Raw genomic sequence first — 21506 nt, forward strand, 5'->3', positions numbered from 1 at the left:
GGGGAATATTTACGAATAATAACAGTTTTTAACGAATTGAAATATGTATCAACCATTTTATAAGTTTTGTAGGCATTGCAAATTGAGATGAAAAAACAAAGAGATATAAAGAAATAAAGAGATACAATGTTAAATCTCTTTAATTAGAGAAATAAAGAGATATACCACATATCTCAGTGTATGCTTCGTTGTCGATGCGTTCTCTCTAGTCAAGTTCTATTCCAAATAAAATAACCTCAAAAGATTTAAAGAAAACAAATCAGAAAGTTAAATAACATGAAAACAAATCATAAAAGTTTTGAAAAATGAGTGCTAGAGTTTACGTGGGTATGTGAATGATTTAATTTGATTATTAATTATCTATTTATAGGCTAAGAAGGGTCGGTTAAATTTTATCACAATTTAGGTTTAATAAAATCAGATTTTTTAAAGATCTTTTTGGAAATTGAAATTAAGGCAATGCGAATATATGTGTATCAACTGTTTAGATTGTATTGATGAGATGCAGAATATCTTACCGAATTAATTATGTTTATAGGATTTTAAGGTAACAAATTAAAAGTATTCCCTAAAATATAGGTTAGCTAGTTAATTTTAAATTCAGCATACGTTTTTCGCATCAATGATATATTTTCAGTCAATTTAATACCCTACATTAATTAGAGAATTATTTGAAAATAAACTTATTTCTCATTAAAAAAACTCATTTTAATGGACTGGAATATGCAATATGCTAAATTTTAAAGGAAAAATAAATATTTTATATAATATATAGTATGTAATTATGTATATACTATAATTTTCAATTAGCATACTTTTGTTAAGAAATCTTCTTAAGTCTAAAGTAAATGATGAGATGTTAATATTCAATAATACTATTAAATTAGATTTCTATAAATATCTCAAAATCTATACCAAATATGTTTACATTAGAAATAATATCTCAAATTTAATAATTTTGTTTTTAAGGTAACAACAAGTATGAACGATTTTCATAAATATTGACTAATTATTATTTTTATAATTATTTTCATAATTATTGTTTCCAAAAATATAGAATTTTGGACTAACAGATTTTGGAAACTTCTTTTAGATGCTAAATGTTAATTAAATTAATAAAAGGAAAATTTAAAAATCCTAATTTGAATTTTGACATATTCCACCTTCCACATTTGGGGTTTTTTTTTCTAAATTTGAAGTTATTTGCTCCACAATATTTGGTAATTAGGATTCTATTAGTTGTTTATTGTTTTTTTTAATTCATTAAGATCTTTTTTTTTTTGTCAACTGGTTTTATATTGATAATATAGGTTATAACTTCCCTTTTTTACAAAAACATCTACATCCTTAAGACCAACGATACACCCTACATCTTATCCAAACAGTCCTCTCTGTTTCTACAAACAGACACAGTTAAACATCAATTTCTACCTATACCAAAATAATGGCTAATCCTACTCCAACCATTTAAAACTTAAGTTCAATCAGAGGATTGTCTTGTGTCTTCAGCAAAAAGTACCTCAACCACTCCGGTTGCCCCATCGCCACATACGATTGGAGTCTACAATCTTGAGTGACACTTTGTGCTATCATAAGTGCTCCTCTGTTTGAAAATGAGTTTTCCAAAAAGAATTTACTATCCTTGAACCTCCCCTTAGTCTGCTAACCTCATTTGATTGGTATCGAAATGAAGGCCATAATGCAGGCTTTGTAACCACCTTTACCAAAAGCTGATCCTGCAATCCAAAAACCACATTCTCTATCCGATGGCTTCTCATACTTTCCATAGCCCACAATAGCCCTTTAAGCTGAGCTTCTTGCTTATCCTAGACCACTGCCATAGCTCTTCTACTATGCAACAACACCCTTCCATCGTGGTCCCTTAGGACCCACGCACAACCCAGCAAACGATTTCTAGCCGACCAAGAGAGTCCTATATTACATTTCAGCCAATCTCTTGTCGGTCTTTTCCACCCTGGTTTCTTTGAAATTTGTCTCGGTTCTCTTCCTCTTGGGACTTCCCCTTCCCCATGAGCTTCAACTTCTTCCTCCTCATCTGATTCCTGTTGAGCGTCAACCCACTCCTTCCAGTCTTCCTTACTTTTAGTGATCGTTTCCTGCGGAGAGAAATTTGTTCCTTCAAAAGCCACCAGATTTTGATTCTTCCAGATTCTCCACATCACCCAAGGGAACGTTTTTTTAACTCCTCCGGCCACCGAGAGTTCTTCATATTCAGTAAGAAGTATTGAATATTTGAAAAAACCGACCCATTGTGAAACCCTAGCTCTGGGGATGGGATCCCCGATAACGCCCACAACTGGCGAGATAAAGAACAAGAAAATAAAACATGATTGATCGTTTCTTCTTCTCCACCACAGGTTTGACAAGAGTTTTCAATCCTCAACCCTCTCCCACACAGAGCGTCTGCGACCGGTAGAGCTCCACACATCACCTTCCAAAGAAAGACCTTAATCTTTGGGTCCGTCTGTATTCCCCATACTTGCTCTTTTAATGGGTTTGTTGAAGGCTGCACATTTGCTTCCTCTCTTATCGATGGGTTTAATGATTGAGAAGCCAACCAATACGCAGACTTAACAGAGAAGTCTCCACTTTTGTTGTACTTCCAAGTATAGAAATCCTCTATCTCAGGGACTGGTTTTATCCTTTTGATTCTCTCAATATCAAGTTGTAGAAAATGATAGGCCAGAGCTTCTGCATCCCATGTTCGAGTATCCCTGTCTATCAATTCAGAGATTCTGAGATCTGGGTTAAAGACATTGTTTCTTCTCCAAGGGGGCCTCAATCCATCATCATCAACCCAACTATCTAACCAGACTCTGAATGTTTTCCCATTCCCAATATTTTTAGTTAACCCTTGTACCAAAAGATCTCTCCCAAACAAAATACTTTTCCACACATAAGATGGTCTTGCTCCCAATGTCGCATTTAAAAATTCTGTATTCGGAAAATACCTGCTTTTCATGACTTGCGCAAATAAACTCCCTGGGGCCTGCAGTAGTCTCCAAGCTTGTTTAGCCAATAGAGCCTGGTTAAAGGTATGGACATCTCTGAATCCCATTCCCCCTCTATCTTTTGGAAGGCACAACTTTTCCCAACTGATCCAATGTATCTTCTTTGCTTGTTCTGCATTACTCCACCAAAACTCTGCCATAACACTAGTTATGTTTTCACAAGTTTTCTTGGGTAGTTTGAAGCAGGACATAGCGAACACCGACATTGAAAGAGCCACCGATTTAAGTAACACATCCTTCCCCGCTTGCGATAAGAGCTTTGAGAACCAACCCGAGGTCTTTGACTTAACTCTATCCCTTAGATAGTTCATCAGTTCGATCTTTGATCCGCTAAAGCATTCTGGGAGTCCTAAATACGTACCAACACCACCTTCTTTCAGAATTCCCATCTTTTCTTGAATACTTTTCTTGGTCATAGGGCAGACTTTGGATCCAAAGGTGATCGACAATTTATTCAAATTTATTGACTGCCCTGTAGCCGCTCCATACTTGCTCAACGTCTCCATGAGAAAGCCTGCCTGAACCAAATCTGCTTTGCACATGAATAAACTGTCATCCGCGAATAGCAAATGATGGACCTCCGGACCTTCCTCGATAAATCTGATTCCCTGGATCTTTTCTTCTCTTTGTCCCTTGTTTAAGAGATGAGTCAAACCCTCAGTACAAAGGACAAAGAGGAACGGCAAAAGCGGGTCTCCTTGCCTTAAACCTCTCTGCGGATGGATCATACCAAAGGGTTGATCGTTGATAAGCACAGAAAAGGTAACTGTCGTCACACACTTCATTATCCAATCTATCCACCTTACATGAAACCCCATCGCTGTCAACATTGCCCTCAAATAGCTCCACTCCAGTCTATCGTACGCTTTAGACATGTCTGTCTTCACCGCCATAAACTGTGAGGAAATCTCTGAATTCACCTTTAGACAATGAACTGATTCATGAGCCACTAGGATGTTATCTGTTATCAACCTCTCTGACACAAAAGCGGACTGATTGATTGAAACTATGTGCGGGAGAATCTCTTGCATCCTGTTCACCAAGATCTTCGAGATAGTCTTGTATAGTACCGAACATAAGCTTATTGGTCTTAGATCACTCATTTCATTCGGATGATGAACTTTTGGGATCAAACACAGGTGAGTATAATTCCACTCTACAGGAAATCTTCCCGTTTCAAAAAACCTTTTGATCTCTTGTGTAAACTCTTTACCCACTATCTGCCAATTTTCTGGAAGAACAAGGCGGACATACCATCTGGACCCAGAGCCTTTGAGGCATCAATGGAAAATACTGTTTCTCTGATCTCATCTGATGACACGGTAGCTATCAGTTTATCATTCATCTCAGTCGACACTGTTGAAGGAAACTCATCAAACCACACCTGGAAACTCTGGGGATTGGAGGACTTGAAAAGATTATTAAAATAATCTTCTGCCACGTCTCCCTTTGCAGCTTCAGATCTTTTAAGGACCCCTTGAGCATCTTTCAACTGATCAATCCTTTTTCTAGCTCTATTCCCCTTCACTGAGCCATGGAAATATTTCAAATTTCTATTGCCCGCTCTCAGCCATTTGTGTCGACTGCGTAGTCTCCAATATTTTTCCTCTGCTCTATAAGCTTTTGCAAGTTCTCGTTTGAGGATGTGTACCTGATGCAAGTTTGGCCATCTTTCTGATTGAACTCTCTCCAAAGCCATCTCACACTGGTGTATCTTGTCTCTGGAATTCACATAATTTTCCTTTTTCCAAGCACTTAAAGCTTTTCTGCAATCTCTAAGCCTTTGCGACACTAAAACACCTTCTCCATTTAAACCTAGCTTCCAAGCCTTTTCAATGGCTTTCTTAACCGCTTTGTTATTCAGAAACCTCCTGTCAAATCGAAACTGGCCCCTATGCTTCTCTTGAGACTCCATCAACTTGACCAAAACTGGGCGATGATCTGAGCCTCTCATATCCATAAAAGCTTGATTAGCCGCTGGAAAACTAAGGAACCAGTCTTTATTTCCAAAAGCCTTGTCCAATCTGCTCTGAATCCAATGATCCCCTCTTCCACCTCCCCAAGTAAACTTATTTCCACTACTAGCTATTTCCTCCATACCACACGCTTCAAGCATCTCAGCAAAAGGTTTGAAGGTATTATCTTCTCTTCTAGGGCCTCCAATCTTTTCCCCATTATGCAAAATAGCATTGAAGTCCCCTATCATGCACCATCTGTCCCTTCGACCCACTCAAAACCTACTCAGCCTCTCCCACACCGTCCTACTACTACTAAAATCCGGATCCCCATATACACATGAAAGAAAGAAATTTGATGCCCCAAACTGTACTTGAGCATCTATAATATTTTTATCTTCACACAAAATATTTAACTGTACACTGCTTTTCCACAGGAGGGCCAAACCACCACATTTACCTATAGGATCCACTGTGAGGAGTCTATCATAACCCAATATACACTGTAAATCTACCAACTTGTCTCGACACTACATAGTCTCCATCAAGAACAGAATCTCAGGGCAATGCTTTTTACGCAAATCCTTGAGACGAGGAATCACCAAGTCTTGAGACCGTCCCAAGCCTTGGCAATTCCAGCTCAATATACTCATTACGCTTTGGGCGATCCCCCCCTTTGGGATCACCTTAGGAGGATTAAGCTTTAACAATATTGCAGTGCTTGTTTGTCCACCGTCTGCTTTCCTCTTTTCATTCGCATACCGAGTTAGATCCAAATGAGGCTGTTGGGAAACTCCTGGTTGAGTGTTATCCTTGGTTTTTGGTTTTCTGAGGCGAGTCGGAGGTCTACTCCTTGATTTACCTTTTTTGGTTTAGAGCCGGAAGAACCAGCTTCACTGAAGCCAGTCATAAAACCCGTAACTCTGTCCTGAAAAGGTTGAGACAACGCCAAGAAGTCACCAAAAGAATCTGGATCCTGCTGGAAACCACTCAAGCCAATACCTCTGCCGACCTCACTATTCTGACCTGGCACTGAGAACACCTGGGAGTCCAAGTCCATACCCCTTTCTCTCTGTGCAACACTCTCCATCCCTTCATAGCCGAAAACTAATCCCTTATCCTTGTTAACATCTAAATGAACCACGGGAGGAGGCTCCAATCTCAGGACTGTCTTCTTTGCTATCGGATCTTTTTCTACTTCTCTCACAGATTTTCTGATACGATCAGCTTTGATCTGTCTATCCTCATTATTATTCGCCATTAAATACTGCATCATCCCTTCCAGCACATCATTGGCAATCCTTTGTCTTCCTGTAGAGGGATCAATCCCTACCTGATCTTCTCTGAAAACCCCATACAATGGATCAAATTCCTTTAAAAACAAAGCTTTTGGAATCTTTACAGGACCCTTCCCAGACTTTTTCAGTTCTGCTTCCTGATCCAACTTACGGATCAGAAAAGGAAAAACATCTTTATCATGGGTGAGTCTTTGACATTCAAAACAACGTTTCTGAACTCTCTCATATTGGAACCTTATCACCTTAGAACCTCCCCGCGGCAAAGTTAGTTCCTTTGATCTTTTGAGCGGGCGTGAAACATCGAACAGAACCTTGACTCTAACAAACTCCTGAATTTGAGGTTTCTCTGGATCAAAAGCTACTTCCTTAACTTCTCCTATCAGCTCTCCCAAAGCAGTAATAGCTGTCGTCGCGTAATAATTGACCGGGATGTTCCAGATTTGAACCCAAATTGGCATTCTCTGAAGATAGTTCGCCGGCGGATTCTTGTACCATCTATCTACTGCTATAGACCAATCATTGTACGTATGGGCTCCCTTTGCTAAAATCTCCAACAGATCGTGTTCAGAGTCGAAGATGAATTGGAATCTTTCATTTGATAAAGCAACTCCTCTCATTCTTCCCGGTTTTTGCCACTTCCTTGGCATATCTCTAATCAAATTCTTCATCGGTTGACACGGAGGATTTAACGTACGCCCAATCAAACTCAAAAAATTTCTTTCCACTGATAGAAGTTCTGGCAGATCTGGCATTTCGAACGGCACTTCTTCTACAACTTCCTCTAATGACATAGCCATCAAAGCTTTATCCATAGCGGAAGACATCTTTGCAACTCAAATAAAGAAAACCAAACTTTGCAGATGAACTTTGAACAAACCCTAAAAACGAGATCGAAATCAAGCTAAAAGACCAACAAAGAACGATAATCAGGGTGAAAGCGGCTAAAAGGGAAATGTTTTCCAGTCGAAAGTTCTATTCTCTAACCTAGTGAAAGACACTACCAGAGAAAGAAGATCCTAAGCCCAAAAGAGGATAGTCTTTTATTTGTTTTTATTTTAATTCATTAAGGTCAATATCAAGTTTATTTGTAATATGATTGATACAATTAGACGTGTCCTAGTGGTAAAGCCTCGTTTGCCGTACGGCGTTATCCTCAGTTCGACGTTTAACCTGCTGCTTTTTTTTTATGTAAATTAATTATTAAATAGCCATCGTCTTCTTCTTTTAAGATCTGATTTTGCAAAAATCACAACATCAAACATCAACTGATGACTTGATCATGTCACGATTTCTGCAATGAACAATTTTTTTATAAGTTACAAACTAAAGCATTACATCATTTTCTATTTTTTTCCCCTCGACATCATCACCGTTCCGGTGATTCACCACCTGCATTCACCTTCTCCGATGTCGTATTGGAACAGTGAAGAGTCGTGAGGGAGAAAACAATTCTCCATGAAATTTTGAGATTTTGTTCAGTTTTTTTTCAAATCACAACAAAACAAAACCGATGTCAATGACGCGGATCTTTCCTACCCAGATCCAACATTCTCGATCTTGGGTTATTTTCCAGAATTGATCCCATAGAGATATCCAATTTAATGATTTCGGGTTATTTTAAAATAAAACTCGACCCATTAACCTTAAATGTCTTATTTAACCTTAATGAATTGTTATCTAGTAAATGTCATTGGGGGCATTTTCGTCTGAAATAGAAGTTGTACTTCTCTTTTACTAATATAGGGATACAAGAAAACTAAAATGTGTTTTTGTAATGCTGGAAAACTATTAAAACTAGCATGTGTTAAAATGTGTTTCTGTAAAGTTGGAAAACTAATAAAACTAAAATGTGTTTCTGTAATGCTGGAGAAACCTGGAGCTAACATATCATTTAAAACAGGTGACCAAAAAAAATATAAGAATTAATAAAACCCAAAACATATTCAATTGTTCATCTAATAATAATCATTTTCTTTTTCTTCTATTTTACGTGTACACATGTGAAACATAATACAACTTTAGTCATTTGAAAAGCGATTAAACAGTCTTGTTTTTATATAAAGATTGAAGAAATTCTTTTAATCAAGTTATTTCTCGATTTTATGCAAGAGTTATGTTGGATGATAGCAATTCAAAATTCTCCAAAAAAAATAGAAATATAAATATATCCGTAAATTTTTACAGAATTATCAATTGGATTGTAAATTTGTAAATTTTGTAGCTACAAGGTTACATATCAGATAAAGAAATATTGTTGTAAAAATAATATAAAGAAAATGGTTCCACCGATGCTGCTGCTTTCAAGCAAAACGCATATATCCCTTAATTCTATTGTTTGTTTTTCTATGTGAGAAATTGGCTAAAAGAAATTTCTAAATTCGGTACAAACTTTTCTTTATCATGAATATTATATATAGAATTAGAGGAAAACTCTAATGTTGATTTTGGGAAAAACCTTTGTTATGTTTTGGTTGATCAACTCAAATAATCTGAAAATTGTCTCAAGTATATTCGGCTCAGCAAATTACGTTTGAGGCTGTCACCTTAGAATACTATGATAGTATGAACTATCTGATTTTTGTTTCCATCTTATGTGTATATATACTTATATGGTTTCTTTTATGTGTTTCTAATTTGATTTGATGGTTTTAGAACTTTGATGAGTTCATGGAACTTGATATTTTCTTCATTAAAGGACACAAAGTTCTTTAAACATATTGGTTACTTATTATTTGTAATCTAACATCATTTTAGCAGTTTATTTTATTCTAAACAACAATTTGCACTATGTGCAGAGTAAAATAACTATTAAATAATTTTACTGTAATTTATATATACAAAATCTATAATATTTATATGTAAAATTATTATTTGGGATCTAAATTTTATTTGTGTAGTATATATTTTCAGTTTTATTTGAATATATAAAATTTTTGTACAATAACTAAGATTTAACATATGGTAATTATTGCAATTTGAATTTTATATTATCTCACCATATGAATCAAGATTCCTTAAAATTTTATGAAAATGTAACTAGGTAATACAATTAAGTTATAAAGAAAATAAAATAAATAAATTTTGGGTTTAAGTGATACAATTAAGTTATAAACAAAATTAAAAAAAAAATAATTTTTGGGTGTCATTTTAAAAAAAAATACAACGGTATATTGGGTGTCATTTTAAAAAAAAATATAATGGTATGTAAATAGAAATACTAATGAAAAATTGAGGACAATTAAAAATATCATTTCTCGAGCTTTGTAAGCGCAACATGTCATATTTTTTTGTTTATAAAGTAATCTCTCAATCGTGATTGGAGGATAAACTCTCTTTTTAAAGCACCCAAGCATACATAAACTAGAGTAAATCAGTTACGTATTATCAAAAAAAATTCTCCTTTTCACAGTGATGATTGTAGTGTTTGAATTTTGGCGTGTGAATACACTAATATATCTAATATATCTCCCATAACAAGTAATAGGAGAAAATAAATACACTAATATATACACCACAAAATATATAAAATAACATCTCTTGAAATCACGCGGGTCTAACCTAGTCTTGTTAAAAACAATACCATGAAGTGGTGCATTCAAATTTTCTGTAGAATCAGCTCGACATATTTTACATTAATTTTCATGTAAATATATTTTAGGCTATATTGAACTCATCATATTAGATATATATATATATATACATATATATATTATATATATATATATATATGTAATCTAAATTAAAATCAAACTGTGTGAAAGCACAAGAAACATTCAAGAAAAATTATATAAGTTTATCTTTATATAACTTAGTGCAAATTTATGTAACATTTCACTACATACATTTCACTATATAACTTAGTGCAAATTATTCATTTTGTATTTTTTCTCTCTTAATTATGACACATACAGCTCTATATTTCAGAGACTAAAATGATACATAAATTACAAAATTAAGATAATCGGATCATATTTTACAAGAACGGCTTAATTTTTATTTAGGTAATTCAACAAACCTATTTTGTTTTTAGGAAATGATGTTTAGCCGTTTAGTTATATATATGATAACTCTTCAAACACCTCATCATGCCTAATTTATTATTTTTATTTAAAAATAATAAAAATAATTAAATCATTCATTAACTCTTCATTATTTATATAAATTTTGATATATGACTTATTAATTGCATATATTACTTAAAATAAATAGAAACATAATTTAATTTTAATTTTATAAAAGTATAAACATAACATGATATGCTAATAGAATTCATTTCTTATATATATATATATATGTGTGTAAGACTAGAAAATGAGTTTTAGTTAACTTTATTGGTTACTTTTTTAAAAAAATATATAAATTCTAAATCAATATTTTTTTTCTTTTTACTTCCAAAATTTTAAAGGTATCAATATAATTACTTTATTTTTGTATTTTTAGATAATTAATCAAAAATGAGCATCAAACTATCAATTAATAAGAAAACTTAAAAAATGGGATAAATTGTTGAAAAAAATCTCTAATGGTTTTTATTTATCAGTGATTATGCCTTTTATATTTACAGATAACATCATATAATCTAATTTTAAATCATTAAGTTAAAAAAATCAAGTTTATCATTAAATAAAAAATGTCAAACGATTTATTCTCCAAACACATCAGCTATTTTACGATACAAGTTGATATCAATATTGTGTATACTTCTGTCGGGAATGGTAGGTGTCGTTGTTTCATTATACGGGATTGATCCTAATCGAGATTTAGTTTCTTTTGTCGGTCATTCGCTATCGGTGTAAAACTGGCCTCCGGTTTTATACACATACTTCCAAACAAAACCGAAAGTCTTACATTGGAGATGACTCGTTGTGGGGTGATTTTATAATTACGGGAGTCGTAGCCTCAATCATAACATTAAATGATTGAGGCTATGGCTTTGTCTCATTTTACTAGATCTCAATCATGTAAACTTCCAAATTCAAACTTTGATTTTTCTTTTAATATATTGCATACTGACAATAACATGTATTTTTATTCTCCTATACATGCATTTTTTTCTTAAAAAAATAATAAGATTTACTTACAATAAAAAATTATAGGATTTACTACTAATATTATTATTTTATTGAAAATAGCTTTCTCAAATTTATTCTTAATATTTCTAACTACTATTTTTGTGTGATGTTCATAATAAGTTTATTTTTATTATATATATTTCATTTCAAGCAACCCTCCACTTTTTGTTTAATATATACATATTTTAATTTTTTGACCACTTCTTAATATTATCCTCTTTTTTGGGTATACCTTTTTTTAATCAAAGTTCACGGTTTTTGAATTTTGAAAATGATCCATAATATAGATTATTCAAACTATTTTAATTATTTATGTTATGTTATAACTCTAAATAATAGTTTAATCGGTAACATGAAATTTAATTTAACTATCAGACAGAATCTCATGTTTTAAATATTTTTTTTTATTATAATGTAATTCCAAATATTATACACCAAATCCTTCTATTCTTTTGTTGGTAACATGAATTTATAATATAACTCTAAACATGAATAACTTCTTATTTTGATTTAAAACCAAAATACTTAGCTCATTTATTATATGTTATGATCGAAATATTTAATTTTATATTAAGAACATTTTATTTATATTTTGATTTTACTATGTTGTATTTTTTCATTTATTTTTTTTCTTTATATTTTTCTTACAATAGTAATACTTATCAATTCGCGAATTTTAATTTTAATATAATAAGTATTATTATTGTAACAAAATATTATCATTAAAAATCTTTCTTTATATTTTTGTTACAATAGTAATACTTATCAATGATAATGTTTTACCAGAAAGATTTGTATTATGTTTAAACCATAATACCACAATCCACCATGCTACTAGAGAACGTCATTTCCAATAGTTGGGGTTTTAGATTATGGGACACACAACAATTAGCATCATTAGTCCAACAGCCAGAAGTAGTACTCATCAAAAACATTTACCTCTCCCAAGAGGAACAAGTTGATAAACTAGTTTGGAATTATACCCGATCGGGTGATTACACCGTTAAATCCGGATATTGGTTTACCACACACTATCCTTTTGATCCCGGAGAAGCGCCAAACAGACCACATGGCTCAGTGGAATTAAAGAACAAAATTTGGAAACTAACACTCCTTCCAAAAATAAAACATTTCCTATAGCGCATTGTATCACGAGCTATTCCGACCAGGACAAGACTACGAACGAGAGGTATGAATATTAATCCGTTGTGTCCAAGATGTCACCGAACAGAGGAAACCATCCATCATGCATTGTTTTCATGTCCTTTCGCACAAATGGTCTGGAGATTCTCAACAACATCTTCTATTAATATCAATAATTTACCAGTGAATACTGAGGATGTAATCACTCAACTTATATCTTACTCTTCCAAAACTGATAATGTTTTTGACTCTATCATGCCATTCATTTTGCTATGGCGTATCTGGAAAGCGAGGAATAATCAGGTGTTTAATAACTTTCGTGAGAGTGTGTCTAAAACTATCTTACAAACACGATCTGATACAAAGGAATGGATTAAACATATAACACCGGTGATAAAACACAATGGTCTCAAAACGAACAACGATAGTTGGTTACCTCCACAACAACCATACCTAAAATGTAATTTTGATGCAAGTTATGACTTAAACAATCATCAGGCAATAAGTGGTTGGATCACCGCTAGAAGCGGAAACAAAGAGCCTTCTAGTTGCATTACAACAAGCTTGGATAAGGAGATACCGTTCGGTGGTTTTTGAAGGTGACTGCCAAGTTTTGATCAGTGGACAAACCTCGAATGCTTCTTTAACAATCTGGTCTTCTCAATTCCAACAAATTTCATATGTTTTCACTAAGAGAGAATGTAATAGAGTAGCACATATTTTAGCTAAATTTGGCTGTACTGATATAGAATACCATACTGACTCTATATTTGTGCCAAATTGGCTAATTAACACTCTCTGTAACGATTTACCATAATCAATATATATCATTTGTGAAAAAAAAAGATTTGTTACAATAATAATACTTATCAATCATTCTTCAGAATTTGACGAATGTAAATTGTATATTTTCTGTACAAGTGTATTTTGTTGAATGGATATTTGATTTCGATATTTAAAGTGACTGTTAAACTAAAATAGTAATAGTTATTATTGTGTGTATTACGTATGGAAAATATTACAACTGTTGACTAATATTTGAAAAAATTAAGTTTTGTTTCATGACTATCAAAAAATTTACATAGGAGATGAGATTGATTATTTGAAAAAAATCAATATTAATATTTTTGAAGTATTGTATATTTTGGGTTCTACCTTTAAGTTATCATCTTTCTTAAAAAAATTATTTACAGCATTAATACATACAAAATTGCACTAAAAACAATAAATGAAATAAAGTAAATCAACAAAATATACCTACATGCTTGCTAAAATCTCTCTATAAAATCAATAAGGTTGCTAAAAAACATATATAAACGGATTTTCGCTTAAAATATTGATACCTTCTCTCTAAATAAGTGATGTAATCAATAAGTTTTTTAAAATCTCTATATGATATCTCTAATCAATAAGCTTATTAAATTTGACAACACTTATATAGATACAATTTTAGTTTTTCATCCATTTAACAATTAATATTTTCAACCAATTTCTTAACTTTTTAAAAAGAAATACATTGAATTTTTTTATCTCTTTTTTGGTAACGTAATATAATTCCACAAAACATGTTTGAATAAAATTTATTTTTCACATTCTCAAAAAACCCACAACATACAACCTAAATTATAAATAATTAAAAAATATAGGCCGTTGTACACCGTAGATTAAAATCAAGTTTTTAAATAATAACTATAAAAAATGTTTAAGATTACTTTGATTTCCATTGAACTTGTTAATGGAACTTGATATGATCCAAAAACACTTTACTCGTCAAGCAATGCATAATATTCAACCGTGATAATGACTTCAATTGGTAACACGCATAATTGCATAATAATGTTTTCTAACGCGATTATGCAAGAAGTTTACCAATCAAAAAAATTTGCATAATCGCATTATAAAAAAATTATTTATATATTAAAAATATAATATTTTACTATTCTGCAAAATGTATATAATTTACATATTTTTCATTATTCTCCATGATCAACTCGTAGTACGGAGTATATAATAAATCCAATCATAAGAGTTTTTTTCTCCTCAAACTTCTTTTTACATTTTTAATAAGGTACAATACATGTGAAGTTTACTTTAACAGTAATGAGCATTTCAGAGAACAACACCTTAGGTCTCTTGTAGCACCGAAGCGGCACAAAACGGCATGTGGTTGACTTGTTGTAACTCAGTCTATGCCTCTATGGATTTACAGAAAATAAACATTGTTCGAACTCACTAGTCACTAAGATGTGATTATAAACATAAAACTCCTTGTAACATTTCTTTGTAAAAACGTTTAGTTGTTTACCCATCTCTAATCGTTGGTTTCCCACATTTACGTATCTTGTGTAGAAACCTCAGGGAAGAGTGTAATTTGCAAGTTGAATAATCAAGATAAGTAATTACTTTTATGTAATCGATTACTTGGAACCCACACAATAAACCTAAGAACTCTTGATGTATCCCAATCGAACATCAACTGCTGCACAAAACAGAAGTTCTACACAACTGCTGCATAACCTCTCGTATCCACAAAACTCAATAACCCAATAACAACATTTTACAGTTACTATTTCAAAGCTTCGAATTCGAATCACAGTTTCCATCAAAGAGGATGGAGAAAATAAAAGCATAACCTAGAGGCATAGCAAAGGTTTTTTAATCAGGACAGAGTAGTGATGCAATTGCAGAGAAGCTGCCATCTGAGGATCTCTGAGCAGAGCAAACCTTATGTATCTTCATACCCAACTTTATCATATGGATGTTACAGTTTATAAAATTGGACCTAATCTGCCTTATTGGCTATGGTTTTGTAATGTATAACATGCGAGATTCCTAAGGTATGAAATAGAAAGAACGTGGAACATGAAGCGATTGAATTTCATATATAATAAGAAACATATGACTGAATCAGCAGAAACTGGGAACCAAAATGAATATTAATAATGGTAAATCCTTACAAAGACTACACAGACACAACAAATGAGTTTTGAGACCGTGACTAGGTTGATTAGAGATCTCAGATGCTAAGAGTCATCATCAACCCAGAAACAAGAACCCTAATTTAACTGATATGATACTCTTGATTTGTTACACACAGGAAAAAGTAAAACACATGAAAAGAGAATTGACTGAAATTTTCAAGACTTTTAAAACTGGACTCACATTATGGTGCATCGGCCCTTTTCTTCGTTTGGTTGCGCTGGCATTTGCTGGAACCGATGTGACTCAGAGGGATTGTATGTGAACTCAGATGTGTCAAGCCCATACTGTTACCAACAAAAAGAAACACCATCAATGAATCTAGGGTATCATGTTAATGCTTATTTTTCTTCTTATTGCAGCAAAACATAATACTCATGTTACCTTTTCCCTCATACGTGCACTCCAAGGGTCACTGCGGCTCGGGCGTTGGTCCAAAGTAGGAGCAACTGGGACACCGGTGACAGGGGCAGCTTGACGGTTGATGAATGGCTGTCTGATTTGTTGCCTTGGAGCAATAAACTCATCATCACTGTCATACTCTGGTGGTGAATTAGCTGACCTAACCATAAGGGCAAGCAAGAAAAGCAAAGCCTGCAAGATAAACAAGACAGCATTAAGAGTTTTTATAGGTAAATCATACAACAGTCTACAAGCACTTCCCAGGGATAATTTGATTTTTCAAGATAGTTTACTGACAAGTTAAACTCATCGGTGTTTCACCTTAATCTTTATAACTCAAAAAACGAGAAGAGAAGAAATTATCAAAAGTTCTTAAAGTTGCCTGCTCTTACCTCAAAAACAACAGCTCCTAGAGCTACCCATCTTACAATCATCCAATTCTCTCTCAGGAAGTTATATATTGTCTCGAAGTTTCCAGTCCTGTCTGAAGGAATTTCCTAGAAAAACAATTATACAAAATGGTTAGATATGTACTTGAATAGTCTATCATGTCTGGTTATATAATCCGAACAGGCAATCTAGGCGAAGAGAAAAATAAACAAGAAAAAAAAAAAGACAACTCACCTCTCTCCAGCTGTGGTCGAAGAATATAAATGCTGCAGCTCCAAGCTCCACCAAGATCAATAAGATCAGAAGCAGAGAGTACTATTCTCAATTAAGGAAATAGAACATTTTATCATCACAAGGATATAAGTTAGGGTATGATATAACTAGATTTCAAGGCATCAGAACTATAACACAACAAGGTTTTAATAATATAATTCCACAAGTCCTTATCTAAAACGAAATGATGGATAAGAAAGAAAAAAAAGAAGCAAATTCAGCAATCAGGATACACAAGATAAGCAGCAGACGCTCCTCGAACAAGTACCAACGCAGCCACAGCAAGAAATAACAAAGAGAGCCACGCCAATACCAATGAACAAGTATATAAACCTGCAAGTTACATGATGAGAACAAAAACATAAGAACACAAGATACTAAGCTAGTAAAAGACAATAACCAGTAGGGGACAAAAACATACCATGCTTTTGGAAGATTGTCAAAGACATTAGAAGAAAGTGTCACAGCCATAAGCATCGGCCTCCCAAATGAGATGTAACTTTGATCATCGAATGTAACGGAGTTATCTGTAGCCCTCTTGTACTCAACAAACAAGTAGATACCGTAACCAATCATGCCAAGTCCAACAACAGCCAGAAGGAAGTTGAGTAACTTCAACAAACACTCCAAACAACCTCTACAAGCCATTTTCTCTTTTTTTTTTTTCTCCGGTTCACTCAAGCTTTTCTCTTTTAATTCATTAGTCTGAAGTAATTATCCAAAAACACACAAAAAAAAATAAATAAAAGATCAATTAATTGTGCCCCAAATTCAATTGACTATTACATGAAACAAGCCGAGATATACCAAATCTAATATTCTCTAATCGACATAAGAAATGAACAAAAATCACAGGGAGTTAATCTAATCTAAGCTTGGAATGGGTTTTATGATTCCACGAATTCAGTAAATCAACAACAACAACAAAAGAAAAATCATAAGAACGAATGAGTTCAGATCGAGCCTCGAGGTGAACAAAATCCAAAATTAAGCGATCGAAGCAAAGAGAATGAAAACTTACGGAGAATTGTTTTCAGATGATTCTTCGATCTTCGCGCGATGACTGAATTTTTTGTTGGGTTCTTGTCGTCGAGAGAGAGGAGGAAGGGGATGATGAAATCGAAGGACGGGAACTTTTTTTTTAATTTTTAACTTTTTTTTTGGTTTGGAGTTTTTGCTGTAATACTGATGCCAGCTGGCAATTTAAAAATATGAAGAAGGACTAACAAAATAAAAAGAGAAAGGCCATTTTATGCTTCTTCTCTTTTTGTTTTGCAGAAGCCCAACTACATCTCTACTACGTGTCGCTGAGTTACAACTTACAACAAATACACAAATTATTTTTTTCCTTTCTGTCGGCAATTTAAAATTAGTTTTCTGTGGAATGGAATGTACTATATATTATAGAAAGTGTCCTAAAAACGCATAATTTTTTTTGTTTAAAGTTTTACTAAATAACCTGTGTGGTTTCTCTGAATATATTTTTTTTGGTAGGTGAGAGGGGACAACGTCCCCTCCAAATTTATTACGAAAGCTATAAAAAATTACACACGAGTTCTTCTAGGGAACGCAGTTCCTCTAGCATCCTCATCCAAAATAGAAATAACAGAAACAGGACAAGAATCAAACAAAACAACCCCGAAGGACTGAGAAAAGGCATAGTTAGCCAATTCATCCGCCAGACGATTAGCCTCTCTATAACCATGAGAAATTCGGACAATCCAGTCCTTAGAGATAAAGCCATAGCACATGCGTACNTCCAAGCTCCACCAAGATCAATAAGATCAGAAGCAGAGAGTACTATTCTCAATTAAGGAAATAGAACATTTTATCATCACAAGGATATAAGTTAGGGTATGATATAACTAGATTTCAAGGCATCAGAACTATAACACAACAAGGTTTTAATAATATAATTCCACAAGTCCTTATCTAAAACGAAATGATGGATAAGAAAGAAAAAAAAGAAGCAAATTCAGCAATCAGGATACACAAGATAAGCAGCAGACGCTCCTCGAACAAGTACCAACGCAGCCACAGCAAGAAATAACAAAGAGAGCCACGCCAATACCAATGAACAAGTATATAAACCTGCAAGTTACATGATGAGAACAAAAACATAAGAACACAAGATACTAAGCTAGTAAAAGACAATAACCAGTAGGGGACAAAAACATACCATGCTTTTGGAAGATTGTCAAAGACATTAGAAGAAAGTGTCACAGCCATAAGCATCGGCCTCCCAAATGAGATGTAACTTTGATCATCGAATGTAACGGAGTTATCTGTAGCCCTCTTGTACTCAACAAACAAGTAGATACCGTAACCAATCATGCCAAGTCCAACAACAGCCAGAAGGAAGTTGAGTAACTTCAACAAACACTCCAAACAACCTCTACAAGCCATTTTCTCTTTTTTTTTTTTCGGTTCACTCAAGCTTTTCTCTTTTAATTCATTAGTCTGAAGTAATTATCCAAAAACACACAAAAAAAAATAAATAAAAGATCAATTAATTGTGCCCCAAATTCAATTGACTATTACATGAAACAAGCCGAGATATACCAAATCTAATATTCTCTAATCGACATAAGAAATGAACAAAAATCACAGGGAGTTAATCTAATCTAAGCTTGGAATGGGTTTTATGATTCCACGAATTCAGTAAATCAACAACAACAACAAAAGAAAAATCATAAGAACGAATGAGTTCAGATCGAGCCTCGAGGTGAACAAAATCCAAAATTAAGCGATCGAAGCAAAGAGAATGAAAACTTACGGAGAATTGTTTTCAGATGATTCTTCGATCTTCGCGCGATGACTGAATTTTTTGTTGGGTTCTTGTCGTCGAGAGAGAGGAGGAAGGGGATGATGAAATCGAAGGACGGGAACTTTTTTTTTAATTTTTAACTTTTTTTTTGGTTTGGAGTTTTTGCTGTAATACTGATGCCAGCTGGCAATTTAAAAATATGAAGAAGGACTAACAAAATAAAAAGAGAAAGGCCATTTTATGCTTCTTCTCTTTTTGTTTTGCAGAAGCCCAACTACATCTCTACTACGTGTCGCTGAGTTACAACTTACAACAAATACACAAATTATTTTTTTCCTTTCTGTCGGCAATTTAAAATTAGTTTTCTGTGGAATGGAATGTACTATATATTATAGAAAGTGTCCTAAAAACGCATAATTTTTTTTGTTTAAAGTTTTACTAAATAACCTGTGTGGTTTCTCTGAATATATTTTTTTTGGTAGGTGAGAGGGGACAACGTCCCCTCCAAATTTATTACGAAAGCTATAAAAAATTACACACGAGTTCTTCTAGGGAACGCAGTTCCTCTAGCATCCTCATCCAAAATAGAAATAACAGAAACAGGACAAGAATCAAACAAAACAACCCCGAAGGACTGAGAAAAGGCATAGTTAGCCAATTCATCCGCCAGACGATTAGCCTCTCTATAACCATGAGAAATTCGGACAATCCAGTCCTTAGAGATAAAGCCATAGCACATGCGTACTAGGGTAGACAAGGGATGAGTCTCACTTATCCCTGTCTTTAGATATCCGACCACCAACTCCGAGTCTACTACAAGATCCAGCTGCGGTATCCTGTGATCCCAGGCTAANTTTTGCCGATTAAGGGCCCAACCGGTAAGCCCACTAAGGCGCAAATGTCAATCCGGCAAATGGGCCTGACAAAGGCCCAGGAAGAGAACTCGAATCAAAGGACGAAGTCAACTCGGAGAAGAGATCGGGAGCGAGATTACAGGAAGGGATTGAGGAGGAGTCTCGTTGAAGATGGAGTTTAAATATTCTGTTCTTGTTAAGTATTCGCAATATGTAATTTTTTGCAATTAAATACACGAAATCAATACAAAAATTCAGTTTGTTGTTCTTCATTGTTCTTGTCGATTTATACCGAAAGTCTGCCCAGATCTCATTTTCTTGTCCCTCATCCTCAATTGTTGTTTCTGACTCCAACAAAGATGATAAACTTCGAATTACTCTTTTAATAGCCCTGTTAACGGAGCGGATATTCGCTTTTTTTGAAATCCGTATCCGTATCTGTATTCGTTTTATTCGTAATTTACTATATGTATTTTGTATCCAAAAATTTCGGATATCCATTAAAAATCCGATAATCCGCGAATATGTGTAAAAAATAAATAAATAAAAACTTATGTATACGCTGTATTTTAGCCAAAAATACCGGATATTTGAATATAAATACCGGATATCTGTTTAAAAATTTAACATTATATGTATCTGTATTCATATATAATAACATATATTCACGAAAAAATAGATATTTGTTATCCATTTTAAAATTTAGCATTATTCATATTCGTATCTAAATCTATTTTATTTGCTATTTTACTGTTCGTATCTTTTTGTTTGGTAGGTGAGAGGGGACAACGTCCCCTCCAAATTTATTACGAAAGCTATAAAAAATTACACACGAGTTCTTCTAGGGAACGCAGTTCCTCTAGCATCCTCATCCAAAATAGAAATAACAGAAACAGGACAAGAATCAAACAAAACAACCCCGAAGGACTGAGAAAAGGCATAGTTAGCCAATCCATCCGCCAGACGATTAGCCTCTCTATAACCATGAGAAATTCGGACAATCCAGTCCTTAGAGATAAAGCCATAGCACATGCGTACTAGGGTAGACAAGGGATGGGTCTCACTTATCCCTGTCTTTAGATATCCGACCACCAACTCCGAGTCTACTACAAGATCCAGCTGCGGTATCCTGTGATCCCAGGCTAAACACAGTTCGTAGTATACTCCCCAAAGCTCTGCCAGTGGCGCCAAGCACACACCGATATTTAATGCAAACCCGCCTAACCATTTCCCTTCCACGTCTCTCAACACCCCACCAGCTGCCGCCACTCCCGGGTTCCCTCTCGAAGCCCCATCAGTATTCAAACGGACCCATCCAACATCCGGAGCCTGCCATGAGAT

The 21506-nt window shown here is 34.0% G+C and overlaps 1 protein-coding gene across 2 annotated transcripts; it reads right to left on the bottom strand.

Annotated features, from left to right (window-relative positions):
- On the bottom strand, positions 15404–19507 carry LOC104777272 (tobamovirus multiplication protein 2A). Of its 2 annotated transcripts, none has more exons than XM_010501486.2 (7): positions 19321–19507; positions 18724–19004; positions 18536–18635; positions 16506–16586; positions 16274–16378; positions 15864–16073; positions 15404–15766 (listed from the first exon to the last, which is right to left on the bottom strand). In XM_010501486.2, exons 2-7 carry the CDS (start codon positions 18948–18950, stop codon positions 15659–15661), a joined length of 831 nt encoding a protein of 276 aa, XP_010499788.1. In that variant the 5' UTR covers positions 18951–19004; positions 19321–19507; the 3' UTR covers positions 15404–15658. The 2 variants fall into 2 exon arrangements, with proteins under 2 accessions (XP_010499788.1, XP_010499789.1); XM_010501487.2 differs by lacking the exons at positions 18536–18635; positions 18724–19004; positions 19321–19507 and adding exons at positions 16778–16877; positions 16966–17249; positions 17566–17751.

The sequence above is a fragment of the Camelina sativa genome, chromosome 3 (genome assembly GCF_000633955.1).
Source record: "Camelina sativa cultivar DH55 chromosome 3, Cs, whole genome shotgun sequence".
NCBI classification, from domain to species: Eukaryota; Viridiplantae; Streptophyta; class Magnoliopsida; order Brassicales; family Brassicaceae; genus Camelina; species Camelina sativa.